The 23,704-nt window shown below is 46.4% G+C and overlaps 2 protein-coding genes across 2 annotated transcripts in view; one reads left to right on the top strand and one right to left on the bottom strand.

The window, feature by feature from the left end:
• LOC105562562 overlaps positions 1-3,859 on the top strand; it is a 19,059-nt gene extending 15,200 nt beyond the window's left edge. The window contains exon 6 of the mRNA XM_012013508.1: positions 843-3,859. Within this exon, the coding sequence (XP_011868898.1) occupies positions 843-1,061 (219 nt within the window). The 3' untranslated portion in view covers positions 1,062-3,859. The remainder of the gene's footprint in view (positions 1-842) is intronic.
• A 3,059-nt stretch (positions 3,860-6,918) lies between these two features.
• LOC105562561 (potassium voltage-gated channel protein Shaw-like) lies at positions 6,919-20,030 on the bottom strand. Its single transcript, XM_012013506.1, has 5 exons — positions 19,519-20,030; positions 15,798-16,176; positions 14,607-14,801; positions 12,201-13,248; positions 6,919-9,966 (listed from the first exon to the last, which is right to left on the bottom strand). Exons 2-5 carry the CDS (start codon positions 16,122-16,124, stop codon positions 9,902-9,904), a joined length of 1,635 nt encoding a protein of 544 aa, XP_011868896.1. The 5' UTR covers positions 16,125-16,176; positions 19,519-20,030; the 3' UTR covers positions 6,919-9,901.
• Positions 20,031-23,704: the final 3,674 nt, after the last annotated feature.

Genomic DNA, 23,704 nt, shown 5'->3' with positions numbered 1-23,704 from the left:
TTATAACTTTTTAATAAACAACGAGCGCCGGCTAAATCCTTCTGAGCGTTACTCAGGAGGGTAACCTTGACAACATATGTCAAGCCCAAGGTTATTGGAGGTGGGTGTGTTAATCTAAATAATTACCTATTATATTTATAAGAAGACTTATCAGAAAAAAGAATCAACCAATGTAGGACATTAATAATCGACACAAAACTGGCAAATGCTAATTAAAGAAATTTATTGCGAAAAATATTACCTCAGCCAGGATTTGAACCTGGACTACCCTGTCAATTATTAATTTCCTACGCTGGGCAAAATTTCCATCGGATAAACCGATCAAATAGTGTTTCCGATTGTTAATTTTTCCGGTTAAATTATGGCTACAATGAAATGCAGTTACCGATGAAATTTAATTGGCAAACCGATCATATTTTTCGTCGGATATGCAATTCAATTAGAAATATCCGTTCGTTATTATAACTCGATTATCCGATTATATTAAATCGGACATTTTTCCCGGTGTACATTGGTTAACTATTTACTGGCGACAATAAGTCTTTATTTATACACCTAGACCGCAAAAGAAATGAAGTTGCTGGAGAATTTTTGCTTTTTATCTTACACGAAAAGAAATCCGCGTGGGACGACCGAATGCAAATGCGATCGTCGCCCCGCGCACTGTTGCAAAGTGAAACGTGGAAATTGACTGTTCGCGATAATTCGAAAACCGAAAGCTCAAATCACTAATACGAAATTAATGTGAAAAAGATTAATTGCAGCGCCCTTTGTACCGCGGAAGACGGTAGCGGTGTTCGTGCTTAACGCGTTGCGGTGATAAACGAGAATATCTGTTCCAGCCGGGAAACAACATGGCAGGCATCTGCAATTTGGAGCGTTGCGGCAGTTCGCTGTGCGGCGTGAACGAACTCGATGCGGAGGGTAACTGCCGGGTCGAGACCTGGACTACCCCCTTTCGTATAAGGGTGGCGTTCGGTCCGTCTGTTAACACGGATGGCGCATTGGAAGACAATGCCGGCATGTGCCTCATGTACCAGCAGCTAGCTTGCGTAGCCTGAGCGTTTATAATTATCCCGCTCTCCGCAGGACGCATAAAGCGCAAAGCAGAACGCTAGAGACGACCTATAAACGCGGAGACGACTGTTACTGTCGAACCGAGGAGGGAAGCGCCATCGACTGCGAACGCCCGCTTCTGCGGCATTGTTTCCGCAACGACGTCGCTCTCGCGGCGGGAAATACGGGAAAGTACTTTCGAAACGGGACAAAGGATATTTCGCGGATTTCGCCCGCGCGGGTGTTCGGGCCGGCTGATGGACGCGGGATTACGGGATGGGAATTTGCGGGGCTCGGACGGTGGTGAGAGAATCGCGCTTGTAAAGCCAATTGATACCACAAAGCGAGTCAAAGAGTCAAATAGTTTTTATTTACAAATGAACTAGCTTAAATCGTAAACGCAGCGCACAACTCTCGATATAGTGATAGATATATTTATATATCTGTATATATATAATATATATAATTCGCCTTTGTGTCCCGCTTCTTTTTTTCTTCTTCTTCTTATTCGATTACCCGTCACGATCATCGGCTACGATACGCAGTATGTGTTTTAATCACGGGGCACCGGCATCTCACCGCCGAGGTTCCTCGAGCGCGAGATTAGCGGCAAAACGCTTATCTATTATGTATAATAACGTACGGTGGTAGTTTTCGCTGCGGAAGGCGCCGACGACAATCACGGCAATCGTTAGCGATAACGATAATGACGTTACAAGAATAAATTATAATGTCGTTAATACAATAATGTCGACGATGACGACGGCATCACCTCGAATTGCTCTCCTAGAAGAAACGTGCGCTTCGTCACCTTGTCCCCCCCCCCCTCCCCTCCCCACGGGGAAGCCAAGATCGCGTTAGTCTTTCTTTTATACAAGCTATCTCGCATATATCTATACGCCGTGTGTGGTAATTATAATTCGTAAATTCATCGCGGTAACGATAAGGAAAATTAGCGGCAATATAATGGAGACAATTCGACGACAGTGGTGAAACTGCAGCGGTTAACTTCGATGTCGTCGTCGGCGACACGTCGCTGTCGTACAATTCGAAATCATACGTATCTACCTACGAAGTCAAAAGGGCTGTTAAGTAGCGTAAGAGAGGGCGGTGATCGCGACGAACGTGTGTAATGCAAATGTGTACGTGATTACGCGTGTCTCTGTGTACTTTTGTCACTTGGTGCGGGGGGCACACGCGTTTCTGTCCTAATTACTCTACCGATACAGTTTCGGATGTCCGTGGGGCGTTTAACCCACCGAGCGCTGAGGCCATGTACCGAGGGGTGAATCCACGTTAAGTTCAAATAAATTAATACGCGGCGCAGAGAGGGAGAGATAGAGAGAGAGAGAGAGAGAGAGAGAGAGAGAGAGAGAAAAAAGAATTTATTTCTCCATCTTCGGAACGACAATATTCTCTCATCTTACGTCGAAATGCGTCACGCGTGCGTCGGCTGAAAGTGATAATTTCCGACGTGATAATTTTTCGTAATGGGGAAAAGTCGAACGTGTTCGGTGGTTCTGTCTTCGGATCGATTAAGCACCCCACCGCATCCGATTGAGCTACGTGTTCCCGAAGAACTGTCGGACGTTCGTCGTTGTATTTACATCGTCGAGCGATACAACGGAGCACTGTACAATTCGCGATGCTCACGGCGTGCGCAGGTAACGCGAGACTCGGGGTAAATGACGGTTGACGGTGCCGCACGGAGGCGGCGATATCGAATCCGGAGGATACTTCCTCGAACATCCGATAAAAGATTCGGGATTCCGCCCAGGCCGAGGCGAATCCGATCATCTCGGAATCTCCGCCGAGTTTCCGCGAGCGTTTGAAAAATTCACGTAACACGAGAGTACCTCTCTCGGCACAAGGCTCTTTTTTTCCATTATCCTAGCGTCCTTGTAGCGAGAGATTTTTTTATCGAACCACCCGAGAAGTTGCCGTACGTACGGAATGTACGTTCGGCTATTCGAAACTTCTACGGCTATCCGAATTTGTTAATTAACCCGACCGACGTCCGAGTCGCGTCCTGAGAAAAAATCCGGACGCGGCTCGATTTGTGCCCGCGCAACCTGCGCATCCTGCTACTCAATCAAACCGAATTTCTACGTATTAGAAAACCTGGTATTAGAAAACCTGGACTTCCACCCTCGATCCTGAAAGCGGACGCGGCGGAACCAGCGGAGAGACGCTTACGGAGAAGCAACGCGAGTCGATCGGGACTGCCAGATTATTTTTCTCCCGCGTCGATCGATTTCTGAACGTTCAACGATGTAACGCGGGGGGTTTGCGCGGAGTCGAAATTGGCACCCGAATCAGCGGAAGGTAGCGGCACGTAAGTAAACGCGCGGCGAGAGCGTAGTTAACGCGCTTCTAGCGAGTCGGCAAATGGGTAATCGATGGCCATTAATCAATTTCGACTGGCGCGTCCGCGGCGCGTCGCGTTATCATAAAGCCCGGGCCTCAAAGTGGGACGCTCGATGTGAGGGCACGTGGGGTACGCGCGCCGGGAAGAGCCTGGACGACACCGCCCAGGGGTGAGGAGAGAGAAAAAGGTCTAGCAATCCGGCGGTCCCGCAGGTCCAACGTAAAGCAAAAGGAGCGAGCGCGGTGGTGTGAAGCCGCAAGCGGCGAACGTACATTACTGTAAATTATGCTAACGTTACTGGCCGTCACGAAAGAGAGTAGGTACCATAAGACTTGGCTACAAATGGTGCGGCACTAGAGCAACAATACGTGTGCGGATCGCACGCGCGCACACACACACACGCACACGCACACGCATTCATCCACCCACACACACACACACGCAGGCGCGCACGCACATATACACACACACACGGGAGGGGGGGGATCTGTACACACACTCTCGCTCTCCCCCCTAGAAACATGTTGTGCGTGCGTGTGCTCATTGTACCCGCCGCCGATATGCATTTTCTTCTTTTTTTTATCACTCCTTCCCCCTTCCCCTCGCCACCTCTGGTCGTTTTGCTGGGTCATTTAGGACAGGGGAAACGACCGCGACTCCAAATTGATCGATGGCTCTACGCGCGACTATCTTCCCCCCCCTTTTTTTTTTTTGATCGAAGAAGAGACGTCGTTCGTATCACTCCGCGTTCTTCTGCTTCACTCGACTTCGCCTTAACTTTCAGCCCTGTATCGTTCGCACACGGTGAAGCTGAGAAATTCGGCGCGCAAATCGCTGGGCGTCGGGGACAGTTTACAAAAGGGTACGCCCGCGGTCCCATTGGTTCGCCGCGGAGGAGAGCCGAAGGAAGGCGGTATCGGCCGAGCGCGGTCCCTTCGGGTTTCGCGCCGCGCGGAGGAAAGAAAGGACATTCTCCGGCGATCGATCTAACGCAGCGGCTCCGCGCGCCGCTCTTTTATTTCGAGTCAACAGCATTTGAATATTGCAGCATGCATGCGAGCATTCCGTGAAATATAACGTATGTGTGCGTGGACGTACTCGTATCGCCGATACACGGGATATATGTCTAGTCAGGGTCGAATTATGGCTGGCTTCCACTTACAGGGCTGCATAAAGTACCCGCGGCGCTGTGTGTGCGCCACAGGAAATTGCGGGCGTGTTATTTCCATTTAAATAACATGCAAACATCCATTTGCACCTGTCTCAATTTACACGCGGATCGTTCTATTGCTCCCCCGTTTCAGAGATGATTTTTGAGACGCGCGCTCCCCGACGCGTTCCGCCCCGTCGCCCTTACGTACGCGAAGATGGCGGGGCGCGAGGCGCGCCCAAATCAGGGACGCCAAAGCACATTCTACGTTCTCTACGCGCTGGAATTTAAATATCTTGAAAGTCGTTACCTCTAAGCTGACCTCTAAGACTCGCCTAAGTCTCCTTTACAAATGCAAGTACGTCTAAATGTGTCTCGGATATATCCTTTTAAATTAGAACGAGGAGCTAGAAAACGCGCGTGAAAAACTCTGGTTGATCTGGATTCGCCAGTATCACAAAAAGTCGCCGCTGATACGACGCGGTGATCCGACATTGATTTCCGACCTGTTCGCCGGCGAACTGTGCCGAGGGTCGCGCAGGCATCAATTTTCCTGTACAACTCTTTCCCAGAGTTGTTCAACAATAGCAACTGCGTGGACAGCACGACCACAGCATAGACCGCGTACAGTCCCCTAATGACAAAGTGGTAAAGACGTAACACAGTCGATGCATAGCCGATGCAACCCTGGGTATGAAATCCAGTCTTTAAGGCACAAAGAATCGGGGCGATTGTGAGCAGCGAGCAAACTCAAGCCGATAGCACCGCACGTAAATGAGGGCAAATGCAGAAAACGGTCTTCCACCAACAAATTATTCATACACCTTATTAGGCATAACGCGGGGGGGGGGGGAGGGGGTTTGGGGTTGGCGTACGTATTCGACTTGGCGAAAAGTGTAACGCGCGAATATCTTCGAAGCGATTTTGGGGTGTCGGAAACTTGTTCGCGACTTTTATGCCTCGTGCGAAAAATGAAAGTTTACTCGTGGCGCGTTTCTTTCACGGCAAATGTAACTTTTACAGCGGGGTTGAATTGACCAAGGAGATCTACGCTTCGGGAAAATCAGGTGTCGTACATTATTGAGCTGCTAAGAATATATCACTCGTTACTTTTCGTAATATTAATTATTTATAAAAGACACAGAATCAATATGTATATGCTAGAAATAATCGAAATATGTACAACAATGTAAGTTAGAAAAACATGAAACTTTGCCGATTCGTTCAACTTAAAATCGTAACTTTTTACAATTTTTCTTACAGATTTACATTCATACGATATATTCGGGCTGTGTTAAGCTGTAATTGTTCTAAACTGGCATGCTTGGAGTGAAAATATTGAAACGGCTACAAAGTAACGCTCTCTAAATGTTATTGTTTAAACCAGCCACGTCTGCGCGAGGAAAGCAAATTTTCTATTTGCGTGGAGATCTAGAAAGAGCTTAAAAGTTCTCACAGTTTAATTAAATGTCTGTATCAATTTGATCTCCGCGGAACCATTTAAATGTTAATTTGCCGCCAACTTTTCACATTAGCCTAATTTGCATGCCGGATTTTATTATTCGTCCAAGTTCCATATCCGCAGTAATGATCACCTTTAATAATGCGAATAATTTTTATCATCCGTCTAAATTTTTTCCCCCCTTGCGTACACTTGTGTGGTTTCCCTGCGAATTCTATCGCGTCATTTTCCAACTTTATTTCGTCGTCTGACTAAGTTTTCCCTGTCCAACGGCACGTCGATCGTCTCTTTGTGGCTACCATAAACGGACTCGATATTTAGCTTAAGAAACTTAAGAGTTACACGCAAACGTAGGTATCGGGCAGTAATTTATTTATTGTAAAATAACACGCGTACACTGAGAAAAAAAATATTACTCCAGTCAAGAAAATTATTCATTAGGTGACTCCTAATAGCTCATTAATTTAAATTTAAAATATAATAAACAAGTTAAAACATGCATTGCTTTAATTTACGTATTTATTAAATATCAAAGAATAGATAATTTTAATTTTATTTTAATTCTATAAAATGTTTACTAGGATGTAATTTTCACAGCGAAGAAAATTGGATTGCTTATCTAGCAAAAACAATTATTTCATTTAATAAATAGTGGAAAAGTTTTTTATAAAACGACCGAACTGACAGAAAAGTGATATATATTTAAGTCACAACGTTTCGATCTCTTTATCGGGTTCTTAATAAATAGTAATCTCATGAGATCTTTATTTGAGTGTAGAAAATGTAACGATTTTAATTAATTTACTTAATATAATACATAGATTTACTTGAAATTTGATATTTTTCTTTAAATAGAATAAATATTTACTTCAGTAAAAGAAATTTTAAGTAAATCTATTTACTTAGTTAAAAATTTTTTTTGTCAGTGTAGAAATTCGCGCGTGCAATTCTGAATTAAAAAATGATCTTATCAACTAATGCCATCGTCAGTTTTTGCGAAGCCAAAAATAATTTCTAAGTAAGATCGAGTAGTCGATACACGAATGCGTTTGGTAACGTAGCGCCGTACAAAACTTAGTTACAGAAGTAAATTGTAAGGTACGTATTTTAGTGTATAGAAGCAACGTTACGATTGTGCGTAATAAATTATCGGTATATGCCAATAATGCGAAGCTGTATTTTATACTACGCGAATAGATTATTGCGTCATTCAATATAACATGAGTAAGATCAAAATATTTGCGGCTCCATTAAATTTGCATTGCACAGCGGATAATAATCCAACGGCTAAAAACCCCTTAAAAGATTCTCCCTTTCCACTCTCATAAGTACGTTAATATCGTTTATGATTTATTTCCGTGTCCACGTCGAGATGCGCGCCCACGAATCAAAGTGAAACGAAAAAACGTCGCGGACGTTCAGATATGGTCGTTGTTAAATTTGTAATCAATCGGTCGCAATTTTGGTCCAGAGGGAGAAACGGCTGTTCCGTGTCGAGTCACCCGGGGGGGAAAAGAAGAAAAAGAAAGAGAGAGACGCCGAAAAGTCTACGATTAATTTTGTCGAAGAAGCGACGATTGTCTATAGTGCGTCCGTCGACTGCTCGCGAGATCCGTACACTCGATCGCACACGCGCCTATATGATATGCTTTTGTCGTCCCTTCCTACATTTCCTTCCACCCCCTGTTCCCAGGCACAACAGATAATATATGTATAACGCGGAAAGAGATGCTCTTCCTTCGCTGCTATCGGGGGCGAGCGCTGCATTACAACTCCGCGCGCGAGGTACAAGAACAGGGGTGCTGTTCTTCCTCCGCTGATATTACGAGCGATATCTCGAATACTGGGGTGGGAGGGAGGAGCTCATGGATTGGTCCCGGCGATATCCACGGTGCGCAAAAGTGATACAGGTCCCCGCGCCGTCACCGCAATTACCACTAAAAGTGGCGGTACGACTCGCATCTGGATTCCCGAATGTCAATAACGGGGGTCCATCGTGTCCCACACTTTCACCACTCATTTAGCGCCGCGTTTACCGAACGGTGGCTGCGCGATCTCGAATTTTGCCCGAATATACAAAGTTAAAAGTTCACCGACGGCAATGTGGAGGAGGAGCGGACAGCCGCATTTGCGCGCGCTAAATATGCGGTGACAGCGCGGATCGTAGGATCGGACGAAGCACATCCCATGCTAAACGTGCGGCGAACAACGGTCGTACGTACGATTTTCACGGGTGTGAAAATCTACGACCGAGGGGTAGGGGTGTACCAAAAGATACGGTGCATCTATCGGTATCTCTTTTGCTATATAAAACGGGCTGCAGTGTAGGGATGCAATTTCCACTGTCGCTGATTCGATTTACCGTTTACACGAGTTCCACGAGAATGGCACTAACGATAGAAATAATGTAGGCGCGCGATATAGATCGCTGGAAGATAGGACGAGGTTCTTCCGCGATGAGTAATCGATTCTTTTTTCCCTAATCGAGGTAATGTGTATAGACCGGATGATGATATCGACAATGGAAACGTATATAGCTTCAAAGGTAATAAAGTTTACGTCCCCGTTTCTACTGTGCGCAGCATATCCTTTGCCACAATGTACCTTAGATCACCAACTATCTTAAATTTAGAAGCAATGGGTGATGCGATGTTTATGTGAGTCACAAACACGGTGGTCTGGTGGACGGTATAAGACATTCGGCTGCACTCTTGTGGGATATTTTCGTTTTACACTTGCGTATTAATCGCCATACTCGGAACGAGACGAAATTAAAGGCAAAATTTGTGAAAGGAAGAAGAAAAAGCCGACCGGGGAATAAATATTGAAGACACTCTCGCGTTCTCTATTATAAAAATCCGTCTAACTCGTAATAATATCTAGCCGAAATTACTTAGCGCGATATCGTCCCGCTAAGAAAAGAGATTGCGATCATTTGTTGCGGTTGAATATTTAAGAGGAAAGCGCGGATGGAACGACAAATTAGAAAAATACAAAATTTCTCTAGCGGAAATTAATAAATCGTGGCGTTCGCTACATCAAAGCACGAAGGGAGAAAGAACCTATATAGAATTTCTCGAGAAGATTCTTCGATCATGAACGATATATAGCGTCGATACATCGATTCATTTATTTGCTATCAATGAAATGTATTATCTCCTTTATGAATATTAAAAAATACAAAGTATGAAGCGAAGGAAGGAGGAAAGTTCTCTCTACTTGCTACACAAGTTCTCCTTGACTTTCTACACAAGTTGCTTATTTCGCTCAATAGATGGCTTGTGGTAGGTATATAACCGAGAGATTTTCTCGCATGCACCTCTTCGTCCCGGCGGTTGTATATATATTTGGAAACGCAGAGTCAAAATTACGGAAGATGGAACTTTCGGGGGCGGTTTATCTCCCGATTAGTCGCGTCCCCTTCCCTTAAGGGACTCCTATTGTTCGAGGCTGTCCACCGAAGTTCCGTCTTTCATTTTTAATTCTACATTTCGGGTAAATAATATATATATACCCTTTGCGGTCGTGTATCTGGTGACAGGCGCCGCAAAATTTTTTGACCGTTCCGGTTGTACCCGCCGTCGGGGGTCTCAGCCGCCACGCTTCGCCGGCAGTGTTTATTTTTGCCTAGCCGTTGAGAATGGGCAACGGAAGCCGTGATGCTTCGATGCAGCGAGGTATCGTTTTTTACATTTTTTGTTTGTCTTTCTTTCCCCTTTGCCAAAGCATGCCTAACGGAATTTACGGGATTTCACAGGGCAATCTCCTAGATTATGGGTGTGTACATGCCGCGTCATTCGCTCCAAAATAATTCCGACCAGTTGTGAGAGATACCCATGTCTGAGCACGCTACGACCGCAAATGGTTAATCCAAACCTCCGGCTCTCTTGGTCCCGTTGGTTCGTAGGTTACAATTCCTCCGGTCTTCCTCTGCAACCCACCATACGAGAAAAAAAAAGAAAAAGAGACACTAGAGATTGGCCGGTTCGGTCGACGTTTAAGATTCACGCAATCGCGAACTCGGCTAATTCTGTCGAGTTTGCCGATCGTCGCTTCGCGACTCAAAACAGCCCCGTATCGTTTATGCCAATTAACGGCCGCATTCAGCGCACACAACAGTTGAGGGATCGCTACCTCTACTAGCGTTTTTCCTGGCGAATATATACTTTGTTGCGCGAGCGCTCGATACAATCTAATCTAATCTAACCCTAACTTCTGATCAACGCATGTGTGTATATGTCAAATAGGTCAAATATGAACATTTTGCGATTTCTCGCGCACTTCCAACGAATCCACAATATTGTAGTTCAATCCGTTATATACGTACTGATTTTCATAAAAAGCCATTGCAATGTATACAGGGTGTTATGTAATACCCGCCTCACCTCTTATTTAAGAATAGAGTGGACTAGACTGAGTCGAAAAGTCTTGTACTATTTTGCAATTTTCGCAATAGTTAACAAGTTATTAGTTATTAAAAATCGCTATCTTAGCTCGGCCTACCACCCAATTCAAGCGCACTGCGAGACGCGGCCGTTCCGCAATCGGCGCGCGGAGAGTTGTTTATTGTACGTAGCCTTTGCCGTGTGTCTTAGGCCGGTATTCATAGGCAACTCTTATATTCAAGACCGTCTTCAGATTATCTTTAGATGCTGCATAGCCAATGAAATGTTCCATACAGCATCTTTAGATAAATTCAAGACAGAATATAAGATCTGACCATAGACATAGTAAATATAGACTGAGCGTCCCGTTGAATAAGCTGAAGCTTGTGAAGAGAGAGAGAAGATTTAAGAAGACTTTCTGTCTCTGTCTTACACCATCGTAAAAGAAAAGTCCCGCGCGCTTAGCAACGTCGATCGCGGGACGGCCGCATCTCGCCGCGCGCTTTAATCGGACGGTAGGCCGGGCTAAGATAGCGATTTTTAATAATCAATAATTCGTTAACTATCGCGAACATTGCAAAATGGTAGAGGACTTTTCGACTCGGTCTAATCCGCTCTATCCGTAAGTAAGAGGTGAGGCGGGTTTTACATAACACCCTGTACAATACAACTCGCAACAGTTGCGTCGATGTAGCATAAAAATTTCTTTTCGAAAACATGGCGTTCGCTACCGCAACACGTTGTGGGAGCGCTTCGAATCGTGGACCACTCAGCGCATAAATCCACAACCTTGTGCGTGCGCTGAATGCGGCCAATGTCCTTTCGTTGCACGCCGTGCAACATTTCCAAAACAGTGAGATCTCTTTCTTACGCAATCGACGTTATCGTGAGCATTGCTATTGCGCACTTGCAAGATTTCGTAATCATTTCCGTTGCGCGCGATTTTCGCGTAAAATGTAAATTAAGTGGAGCACGTTAAGCCGAATAAAGTGATATTTAGTCATACAGCACCCGCGCGCTTTGTTTTACACTTGTTCGTATACGTATTTGTTAATTATATGCTGAACGCATGTGCAAGTATGACTGTACGCGCGTTCTACTGCAACGTTTCATTTCATGTCTTGCGCACGGCACAAGTATTAAACACGCGAAATTTAAACTCGGTACGTACGAGGAGATTATTTAGATATAAATGAAAAACGATCCATTTGCGAATAGCGATTCCGCGCATAAATTGTGACGCACGTTAACTTTCTGTGATCTGCCCGGATTTTTCGTTCGGCCCGCGTCGTCGCAATCCGTACGAATAACGATTGATGTAAATGTTAAGATAATCAATAAGAGTTTTGCTTCAACCAACTTTCAGATAAGTTATCCAAGAGCCTGACTGAGTGAAATTCATCGCGTGATTCGGTCTCTCGTGAATAAGGGTATAAGATATAAAACTCAGCACAAATGAATATGATAATCTGTAAGGGAGCGTGTTTCGAATCCACTAGTTATTTATCGAATTAATTTTTCGCAGTTAAACTCGTTAATTTAGTCAGAATTGTAAATGGCCTGGACGCGAAAGAGAATTCTCAAGGTACAGTTGAAGGAGTTAAATTGTGTGTGCCCGAATTAGAAAATATAGACACTCTGATCCACCTTTGACGTGTACACGTCCCGTATTCCCATATGTACCACCCGATTGCGTAGCAAGGTAGACGAACGAGTTAAGCAAAAGTCGAGCTCACGAATCGTGCAAAACACCTCAGTGATTGAACGCCTTCGAGTTACCTGTTTTCGTGGCGAATGGATCCTTCGGATGATTCGTCTTAATGGCGTTCATTCTCCGGTTCTGCGGTCCTTGGCCGCCGCCAGTGCATCCGACGCCGGGCGTTTGGCCCATGCCGAGGCCGTGGGGCCCAGTTGTAACCGCGCCCCCGCAGGACTGCAAGTGCGACATTTGCTGACCGCAGCCTGGGGGCCCGACGGTCCCGGGCCCACCGGCCACGCCGGGCGGCGCGCCGGGTGCCCTCACACGTGGCTGTTCGACCGGCAATACACGGCGTCTCTTCTTCGGTAGCTTGGCTCGCGCCTGCGTGTGACTGTAATACATCGCAAAGTTGCTAACGATCACGGGCACCGGCAGGGCGATCGTGAGGACACCGGCCAGTGCGCAAAGGGCGCCGACGAACATCCCGATATACGTTTTCGGCACCATGTCCCCGTAACCGACGGTCGTCATCGTCACCAGGGCCCACCACAAACCAAGGGGTATGCTCTTGAAGTCGTTCTTCGGATTGTACTGGGTGCGCTCCGCGTAGTACACGAGGCTGGCGAATATGACAATGCCGAGGACGAGGAAGAAGACCAGCAGCGTGAGCTCTTTCGCCGAGGCGCGAAAGGTCTGTATCAGGATCTTCAGGCCCGAGGAATGGCGCGTGAGCTTGAACAGTCTCATTATGCGTATGATGCTCAAGAACTCGAGGATATCGGCGTTCTCCAGGTGGGCCGCGAACTTCTGCAGCGTCAGGTCGACGTAGAAGCTCAGGGTCGCGACCATGTCGATCAGGTTCACCGAGCTCTTGATGAAGTCGCAACGGTTCGGGCTTGCGGTGATACGTATCAAGAATTCAAGGGTGAACCAGGCGTTACAGACGCATTCGATGTAAAAGAAGACGTCGTGGGCATTGGTGCGAGTCTTGTCCACCACCCAGGACGTCACGTTGTCAGTCTTTACCGAACGATTGTGGATCACCGGCACTCGCATGTCCGGATGGGTTTTCAAGCAGAACGAAAGTATCGAAACGCAGATGAAGAAAACGGAGACTATACTGATTATCTGAAAGATCCAAACGTACGATCAATTCGTAAATGTTACACTTTTTACGGCGATACGCGAGAAAGCAGCAAATGTTATCTATCAGAAAAGTTTCGTAGCATATTGGCAAAGTGAGGTATTAGTTGAATTTAATAATTGCAAAAAACTTGTTATGGTATATAATTAGTTAACGTTTTTATAGAAAATACAAATAAGTAGAAACAAGTTTTTGCACTTTCAGACAGCATTTAGTGATTTTGAACAAATTGGTATTTCAATTAGTATAATTATTTGCTTAATGGTAATATAGCATAGAGTTAACCAGGACCCCAGATAGCACACATAGTTCTATGAATATTCTTCTGGAGTGCAAATATTCTTAATCGAAACGAATATTCTATAAATATGTATAGATTATTACAATTAGAAATCGTATATTCATAACAAAGAAGAACGTATGTAGAATTTTCGTCGAGAAGTCTGTCTCTTTGGAATATTCGTTCAGAATAATTTTTTAATATTGCACCCTGTTTATTGTGCAATACACATATCCTATGCAAAAGGCAGTGGAACCTGTGATCATACCATGTATAACCGACACGCTATATTCGATAGATTAGTCTATTCACATTCGAAAAAGATTTATAGTAGTGCCAGTCGAATGTTCTACGAACATAAGATAAAAATAGAAGAATAACCTACGGAATATTCCAAATATTCTTGAAGAATATTCTTATAATGTTCATAGGAGTGTCTTGTGCTATCTGGGACATTAGATATGGCCTGTACGGAAAAGAAAATCATAGACCGTAATTAATTTTATTTAATAATCATAAAATATTATAGTACGTTACTGTAATCATTCTCAAAAATAATCGATATTAACGGAGTTTGTGTGTGCATACCATTTGAAATAATGATATTGAATGTACCATACCATCCCAAGGAGAAATAAGTCAAAACAACGTCAATTTGATGACCAAATTTGGCTAATATAACATCAAATTGACATTATCTTGATTTTTTCACTTCTCCTTGGGATGTTTTTACTTTCAATTGCCTACGAACAGCTATAACGTGGAATAAATTACACTTAGGCTGTCGTAATCAACGTTGGACACATAACGAACATATGTAAATTGTGACTTATAATATTCCTTTCCGTTTTTACTTTTATCCTTTTTCTTCTATTCCATTATACTATGGCATTCTTTTCTTACAAGTCTGGAAAGATGGCCAATGCTCATGGTGTAATATTTTAACAATATAAATTTTCTACGAGGTATTTTTTCCTCAATATCGACATTACGCAATTTGCCAAACGTTATTAAAACATGAAAAAACTAAGATCATTTTCTTTGGCAAATTCAAGTCCTTACCTTAGCTGCGACGGAGGAGTAGGGTTCATCGAAAAGTGACCACATCTGAGGCTTGAGCTTCTGCCACCACGTGAGGGTTCCCTCGTAGTACGCCTCCTCGAAACCGAATTTCCTGGCCAGTTCCTCCTCGGTGGGCTTCTCGGTGTCGAGGTCCAGCCTGTCGAGGACCGTCAGCGTTTCCTGCGTATCCCGATGCTGCAAGGGCGTCGGGGCGAAGAGGGTGGGAAGAGAGACAGATGCAACAACGATTGTTATTCGTACCTGCGAAACTCTTTCTCGAGTGTGCTTTCTTTCGTGCTTTGCCTTGGGACAGATAAAGCGCGCGTGAAAAGCATACGCGAGCCGTTGTGTGCCTCCTCGCGTGAGCGATAAAGAAATCCGCTCGGTTTCGAACAGCCTTACCGAAAGATTCGTCCGATGTTGCGTATACGTTTACTTGAGCCTATCCCACATCGTTCTATCCCAATTAGTTCTCAGACTCTATTTGCTAACAGTACCCTTTCGGACCACTATTGGATCATGCATTTCCTTATTCCTTATCAAATTCTAAGATGATACGATAGAGAAGATACATGGAAGAAGATGGCTTCTCCCGCTAATATGTTTTGTTACGTTTTCTTATCATTTGTCGATCATTGTCTATCATCTTAGGGGTAATATTAAATAAATGATCCTATAGTGTGGCCTTCTACTGGAATTTAAGTAAAATATATCATTTAAGATCACACACGTTCTACTAAGTAGATTCTAGAAACAGTATTAGAATTAATTGTCATTTATCCAAAAAGGAAACAGCAATATTTGAAGCAAAAAGGTAACGTTGAAGGCACTTGGGTGAAAAGATGTTAATATTGTGCGCAAATTCGTGAGCGTGGTAGTAGAAGACGCGCGGTACTTTCTGACAATATGATAAATCGCCGACAAACTTTCCCAGCGTACTTGATAGATCATTCCGAGAAAGATCACACGTATCGTAAACTTATTTTTCTTCGTCATTTTCATCTATTAAATACGCTGGAAGGGTTTACCGACCGTTCCCGCGACTATCCCGTACACACTGCAATCTTCACGCCTGTAACGTTACTGTAAATCTACGGGTAAATTCGCGCGTCCATTTCGCTGATTTTGCGTGCAGCCACGCTTAGGCGTGATTAGGCACGTGCATGAGTCAGACATTATTTCACGATATACCTGCGTGTAGGTCATCCAGCAGCAGGGCTCGACCTGATTCGAGTCGAGCCCCCAGAAATCGAGCTCTTCCTCGAAAAGCGGGCCGCACACATCCGTGGGGTAGTGCAGCTTCCCGGTGCGATAGTAGTTGAGTACCTGGGCGAAGACACCCGGGTGTCTGTCGAAGAAGTACTCGTTGAGGATCGGGTCGTAGTTGGCGAGGGCCTCGGTCAGTCTCGAGAGCCGCGTCGCCGGGATCTTCTTCAGGGTCGCCTTGTACGTCTCGTGCCGGATTCCGCCCACGTTCAGAACCACGCGGTTCTCCGCGTCCATGTTTATCAAGTTCATTTTGATCACGGCTCTGCTACCGCCGGCCCCGACTTATAGAAACCCATGCGATCTGCGAACAATTAGCGCCCCCGTCGCGTCATCTAAAATTGGATGGGAAACCGCCGTTTTCCCCATCGCGAAAGACCTTATTGATTTTATCCGATTAACCTTTCTAAAGCTCAATCAAGGTTAACGCAATTTACACCCTTGTAAACTGAAAATTGACTTATTTAAACGGAAATTAACTTTGGGCCAATCGATCTTAATTTAAATCTTGTTTGGGCCATGTAACATGGTTTCTGGAATAAAACACGGGCGGGCGCTCAAAAGAGTTTTATTTATTAAACGCTGACGATCCGCGCTTCTGCCCTGCCGAATCGCGAATAATTCATTAACATTTCCGTCGGTATTTACGTCGACGTTACTCGATCGCGCGAGTTCGACTCGGATTGAAATGTAAAGCGCGCAAATTTGCGATCTTACTCCCGTCGCGTTAAAATCAATTCCGTTTGCGCGCGTGGCGCCTAAAAGGACCGAGCGAGGCATTCTGGGCGTAATTGATTTTATCGTAATGTATCACCCCGGTTTTACCGACCGGTTGCTTTGACACCCCCGTGTAATCTCATTTTGGATTACGTGGCGTGGCCGACGGGAAGTGTCGCATTGGTGCCATTGCTGCCTCAAGTCCTGCGCCCCAAGGACCGACGGCGGCCGCGCAAATCCGAACGCGAAGGCTCCACCGTTGTCGCGATAATTGTGACATTTAATCAAAAGTCCCTGCATCAATATCATATCGTTCAGGGATACGCCACGCCGCAAACACCGGCGTTGGAATCGCCCCGGCTCTTCAAGTCCTTCGCGTATCTCCGGAGGGACTGCATTCATCCAACTTTTTCATCTCGCGCTCACGGCGAGCAGGAAGTGCGCGGGGCCGTGCGGTGGTAGAAATAATTTCTACCAGGGACACGTCAGAACTTGCGCAGGCAGAAAAAATTACGCGGTTACGATTAAAATGCGCAAGATGTCGGAATATCGCGGGTAAAAAAAATGTCGCCGATAGTCGAATTTAAGGGGATGCCGGAGCGATTCTGCACTTTTGCACCTTTTGCACTTAAAACTATCTGTTTCGTGGAAACATTCGTGTAATATACAAATTAAATGGCTTACGTGTACAGATCGAAAGCGGCTTTGCTATTTTTTTATTAGACTCACAAACTTAGTTTCAGCGATGCCATGTTGTTCTTTCATTTAGCCGGAATAGCAAGCTGCTTTCGATGTGTACACGTACGCCATTTAATTTGTATATTACGCAAACGTTTCCGCGAGCTGACAGTTTCTGGGTTAGAGAGGCGCAAAAGTGCAGAATGACTCCAGCATCCCCTTAACCGCTGGAACACTTGCCGTGAGCGTCTCGCGTAGTGTCTCGCTCACGTGCGAGCGTGTCCGCGTCTATCAGGTTTTCCGGACCGATTATTTTTTTTGTTAAGTTATTTATGCGCAAGCGTCTCGGGCGGGACATTTTTAAGTAACCTTCCCTTGACATCGATACATCTGCATCTACCAATTACGCGCGCCTGATGCATCGGTGAACACGCCGGACGTGTGATACAAAAGGACAGTATTTCAGTACCAGCAAAAATAATATTTCGCTTCTAAACCCAATCGGGGGGGGGGGGGAGGGGGGGAGAGCAAACATATTTCACGCCATTCTCCCGCGCGTAATTAAAGAAAAACAACGCGTCGTTAACGGCGGACGACAAATAAAGGTTTCCAGATTCTGTAACGACAAACGGACGCAGATTATAATTTCAAGCTATAAAGGGAAACCAATTATTCTTCATATAGAGGAGGAAATTACGTCGGGTCCAGTCGCACTTTTCGATTTAAACAGCGCGCCCGTGCGCACTCGAGTCCCGCGGTCACCCGAGATAGCAGAGTTTGAAAAAAAAAGAGAGAGAAAAAAAAGCACGCTCGCGCGAGGTGATCCGAGCGTTTTGCCCGTGTAATCTTTTATATACCGCGTGAAAAAGAGCGGAACCGGCGCGCAAAGAAGGCGCCGCGCGGAATCAAAGGGACAGGTGTATCGGTTTTTCAATCCCGCCCGTCGCTTTTGTATGCCGACTGTGCGAAGCTGCAGCGGCTGTAAAAGGCCAACAATGTGGCTCGCGGCTCTGTCCCGCGAGTCCCCGAGTCGAGTCCAACCGTCCGATTATCAGATGACGCGCTCGGGATGCGTCACGCCGCGCCGACCACCTGCCGGACAACGAAGATACACGTCGGGCCGCGGCGTGCGTCTATCGGCCGCGACGCGGATCGTCGTCGAGCGAGGTCGACGTGCCTGGCGTCCTCGAATTAGCGCGCATGGACGCGATTCTAAGTCAACCCTGATCGCCTGCCGCCACCGCCGCCGCCGCCGCTGCCGCCGCCACCGGCGAGTGGGGACGACGGCGGTGGCGGCGGGAAACGTCTAGCAACGACGAAATCCGATCGAATCTTCGAGGTCGGGGCGCATTCCCGTGACGTCATCCGCACGTATTTTCGCACGTGCACGACGGGCGAGAGCGCGGCGTTTCGGACGATCGACCGCCGCGTCGCGGGGGCGAACCCCCCTCGTGCGAGGGGCCTCGTTCCCGTTTCTTTCCACGGGGAGGGGGGGCGAGGCCTAACGAGGCGTCCGCGTCCGTGGCCGAGCTATACGAATTAGCATCGAGAACGACGGCGACGGTGACGGTGGCGGTGGCGGCGTCAGGCGGCGTCGGCCAACCCCTTGTCGCGCGAGAATCGATAGTCTGCGTGCACGAAAGGCCGATATCGCGCTGCCCGTACGCTCTCTCGCGTACGGCATTTACCACCCGCGGCATCCTGTCTCGGTCTTCGCTTCCCGCGCGGGGAGGGCGGGACATCCCTCGCGGGCGCGATCGAGCCGGTGTCTCGGCGAGGGGGGCCGCGATCGGCGGGAGGACCGGGGGGGAGCGGGGCGGCGCGACTCGAGGGATCAATGAGAACCCCCGAGAACGAACGTTCGGAAATTCTGGGGTAGGTCGGGCGGTTGAATCGACTCGCGGTTCAACGAGCGCCCGGCAGCGACGTGTGGACTTGCAACGTACCGCAAGAGGCAGGTCCGAGAACGGGATAATTCACAAAGGGGGGCACCCCCGAACGCATTCACGTTCCGAGCACTCTCCGTGGGGTTGGCGCGTGTTCGTGCTGCCACCCCTCTCCCTCCCCCCCCCCCCCCCCCCCGCGGAGGATCCCGAAGGGGATACCCTCGTGATCGACACGTTTCCACTCGGGTACGCAAAGCGTTTCGCTCCCTCGACCCTCGTCACGGCGCGGCGTCCGGAGGGGAGATCCTCCTGAAAATTCACTCTCTCCCTCTCTTCCCCCCTCCGCGGAACTAGCAAATACCCACCCTCGCTCGCGCTCTCTTCATGTCTCGGAGATCTTCCGCGACATCTCGACGGCACCGCTCCGGTTCTCCGCATTCTCCATGTCGCCGAGCCGATGGCGACGGTGGCGATGGCGCTCCGCGGAGGATGGTACCGAGTCAACGGGTAGCACAATAGGCACTGTGTTGTCCTGCGTGCCACGTCCTGCGTTCGCACGAGCACGAGTCCTCTCCTCGTTCGGCTCCCCTTGTTCTCTCTCTCTCTCTCTCTCTCTCTCTCTCTCTCTTCCTCTCCCTCTTCCTCCCTCACCCCTTTCTCTCTCTCTCTTTCTATCTCCAGCGAAAGGTCAGGTCAGGCAGGGAACGCGCCGCGAAGGCAGAGGGCGTTTTCCCCGTCGCCGTGCACGCGAACGGCTCATCGGCGGAATGGTCGGGCCTTGATCGCGGTGCCACCCGACACCGTCATAGACGTCGGCCCGTCATTGTCGCCGGCTCGCGTCGTCCCCGTGACCGACCGACCGACAGGCGGATGTGACGAGGGGCCCCCCGAGGTCAGCTCAGCTGCGGCTCGTCGCGCGTACGGAACTGAGGTCGCGAACGAGAGCGACGTCGTCTCTGCCGACGGAGGACGGCGTCGGCGTCGGCGTCGACGACGCCGCGGTGGGGGTTGGCGTCGGCGACGGCGTGCGGAGGTTGAGCGCGCGCATCCCCGCTTTGTTCGCGTCACGTCGCGCCGCGTCGCGACGGGACCGCGTCCAGGTGGCCCTCGAGTTGGACCCGAGTTGCTGACCGAGGCGATGACTTAAAGCCACCTCCGGGCTCTCCGTCAGGCTCGGCCGCCTTCGCCTCCCCCGAGTCCAGCGTTCGACGAACGCGTCCCCCCCGATCGTCGAGGGCAGAAGGATACGCTCGAATGCCACTTTCATAAGCAGCAGCACGTAGATCGTTACTGTTATCTGGTATTCCTCCACATTTTTGCACGGGCGGCGTGTGAGTCAATTAGCATTGAGATGTTAAAACGCAACGTTTGCATAGTAAGCGAATGTAAATGTAACGTTTTGCGTAGCATTTTACGGAAAACGCGTGATTTTTTTTTGCGTGGGCGTGGATTGACCTTTTTGAATATGGCGCGGTTATTTCTTTGCGACCTTTTTCTTCATTCGATAATGTAAAACAGATGTTTTAACGGTTTACTCGGGGCACGCGTGTTCGATCAAATCAAAAGTAGATAGCAAAACTTGTTAATTAATTAATACTGCAGCATTTCCGGGAGGCAGCATAATGTACAAAATAATTAATATACTTTTCAATGAAGAAACGATAGTTCGACGACATAGTTTCCCGAAAGCGAAGCTTCGCACGTCATGAAGAATTGTTTCGCAACCTTAGTCCACGCGAAAAATCGTCTTATTTTCACGTAAAATATTTCTTTAGCAGCGACAACTGTCAATATTTAATTAATATCTGAATAAAAGATCGGATATCTAATAGATATTTCATTAAATATTCAGCAAGCATACATGCGGTAGGGACGTAAGTCTCTCATATATAAAATTAAAAAAAAATCGATACTATTGGATCGCGGATACAGCCGGGTTTGCCTGTGTGAAATTCATGATTATCCTCTTACATTCCTCTTATATGATTTAATATATCGATTTCTATCTGAAATTAACCGTCTCCTTCCCAAGGCCTCGTGCACGATTAAAATCACTGCAGCGATTCCAAGTTCGAACTTCCCTCTCGGAGCTTTGTTTAATTTGACAAGACTTAAGTCGATTACGCGGATGTTCCCTTTTTAGGTCACGCGATCATCTTCCGCTGGGCCCTTCGATTTAACTTTCCATGAGATTGCGATTTTTCGCCGTGGGACGATCAAAACCCGTGGGAAAGATCGGAATTACCCTTGTCGTACCGCGCTTTTTATAGCCCATAAAATTTCTGTCTCCGTCCCATTTTCTTTTCTTTTTTCCACTTATTCTCTCTTTTTCCAATTTCTACCGCATATCGCGCGGTATAAATGTGCAAAAGGGGGGGAGCTACGGCTCTCGATGGTAAGAACGTATTGATCGACTTCCTGAATTCTTTCAAATTTATGATAAAAATGATTTCGCGTCGATCACGCGTTTCATTAACTTGGCAACAAGCTGCTCGTTTCTTTTATCCTTCCGTTCAATCTGCTCCGGAAAGCATTCGACAAATCTCTCCATTTTTCTTCCTAACGGACTTTGCTTTCATCATTGTCTCTTGCAGATCAGGCGGTACTGAGAAAATTAAAATTGAACAAGATCTCTTCATTATTATAATTCTTATTTGTAAGTGAGAAATTAAAAATATATAATACACGTGAGAGTACGTCACAGTAAATACAATGAAATAAATCGTTTGGAGATTTATTAGGGCACTCTTAAATAACACAAAAAAATTTGTGTCATAGTTTAGACAATTTTTTAATTAAAAAATTGAAAAGTACTTTTTAAAACTTTCTTCACACTGGCACCATTTTGTTATTTTTAAATAAAAATTCTTAATTGAGGTCCGGGACATAGCGACACTCATACAGATTGAGAATCTTTTTGATTTTTTGTTTCAAGTAAGCCTGAATGATAAAAGTCATCAACGCAGCGGACTCGCATCTTTTTTGACGCGTTATTCGAACGGTGTAGGAAACGCTTAGTTTAAAAATTGTTTAAATTATGACCAAAAAATTGTGTTATTCAAGAGTGCCCTAATAAATCGCAAAAAAGATTAATTTCATTGTATGGTGTAATTACTGTGAAAAAAATTGTTAAAGATAAGCATAGTTTTTGGGCCGTTAAAGCGGATAGACCCCTTAAAGATGTCTTTCAGACATGCGTGCTGTATGGGAGATGTGCGCATCAAAATAATCCCTTTGGCATGGATGTATTCGGCGAGTCAACAGGATTGCAAAGACAGTATAAGTAATCTCATTTTCTTGAAAAACCAACATTGTAAATGTATGAAATCGGCAGGATAAGACATTGCGTCACAAAAAGCGTTGGCTTAACATCAAAGGGAAGATCCTCGTCTTTCTCTAACTCCAAAAAGTAAACGTAACAAATAAATAACGTACTCTCGATACTCGGAAATTACACGAAATGTGTTCTTCAGGCAACCGCAGGTACATCGGCAAATGCCTAATGCATTGGCAAGGGGGGTAACCGCCAGCTAAAATGTTGTCCCACCGATTACACGATTTCATTTGATTGCATACGATTCTATCTGATTACAAAGGATCTCATCTAATCGCAAATCATTTTCTTATATGCACGTTTAAAAGTATGTAACGTTGTTAAACCTCAAAGAGCTGTTAGATTCCCTCAAAATATCTTTTTCGTATTTTACTAAGTATTTGCTTGTGGAGGTAATTTCAGGTAAGATTGCAGTATTCGGTCACGTGTTTCCTTGCTTCCCACTTTCCCCACTAGTCTAACCGTGGTCTTAACGAAAAGTAATTTTGTATTTGTATTTACTGTTTACTGTTCCAAATTTGCGCGCAAAGGTGTATCAACGTTTCAACTCGCTGCTGTTCTAACAGCAACTACTTCAGTCTTATTATGACAAGAATACGCGCTTATAGGTGTGAACTATTATACATATATTTGGATATTCACTAAAAGAAGTGATTTTTTTTTTGGAAAATGAAAGCAAGCTGAGAAAATGTTCAAATTTAGTGTTGATTGTCTAACAAGTGAAGAAACTTGAAAATTAAGGCAAAACGATTACACGGGGAGGTCGTAAGGATTTCATAATGTTTTCGGTGACACTGTCCCACGATTACGTGAAGTGGTTTACCCCCTTGTGCACTGGCCGATTTAAGGAGAGCCACCTTGACAAATAAGACTAGATGGACGATCGTTTAATCGACTGAGCGTAGCAATCTCTTCGGAGGATCAGGATTGCCCGACGAGGGCGATGATTCGAATCGAGTCTGACGTATGTAAGAGCCCGAGGAGCGTCGGTGAAGTAGAAAGATGTGCAAATACTTGTTACGGAGTAGGAATACGATGCTCGTGCGTATACGCGAGGTGTCGCGTTTACGCGACACGGCTCACGTGTGGGTTACAAGATATATCCCGAGGCCGCGAGCGGAGTGGGTTGCTCGAGTGGGGTCGTCGCTACTCTCAAGCGAATTTCTCCACCGGTCGATGGCTTACGCTTGCGCGCTGCTACCCCTTCGGGGGCAGCC

This window comes from Vollenhovia emeryi, unplaced genomic scaffold, assembly GCF_000949405.1.
Source record: "Vollenhovia emeryi isolate VEMERY1.0 unplaced genomic scaffold, V.emery_V1.0 DF939186.1, whole genome shotgun sequence".
Lineage (NCBI taxonomy): Eukaryota > Metazoa > Arthropoda > Insecta > Hymenoptera > Formicidae > Vollenhovia > Vollenhovia emeryi.
This window is presented reverse-complemented; position numbering and strand designations above follow the sequence as displayed.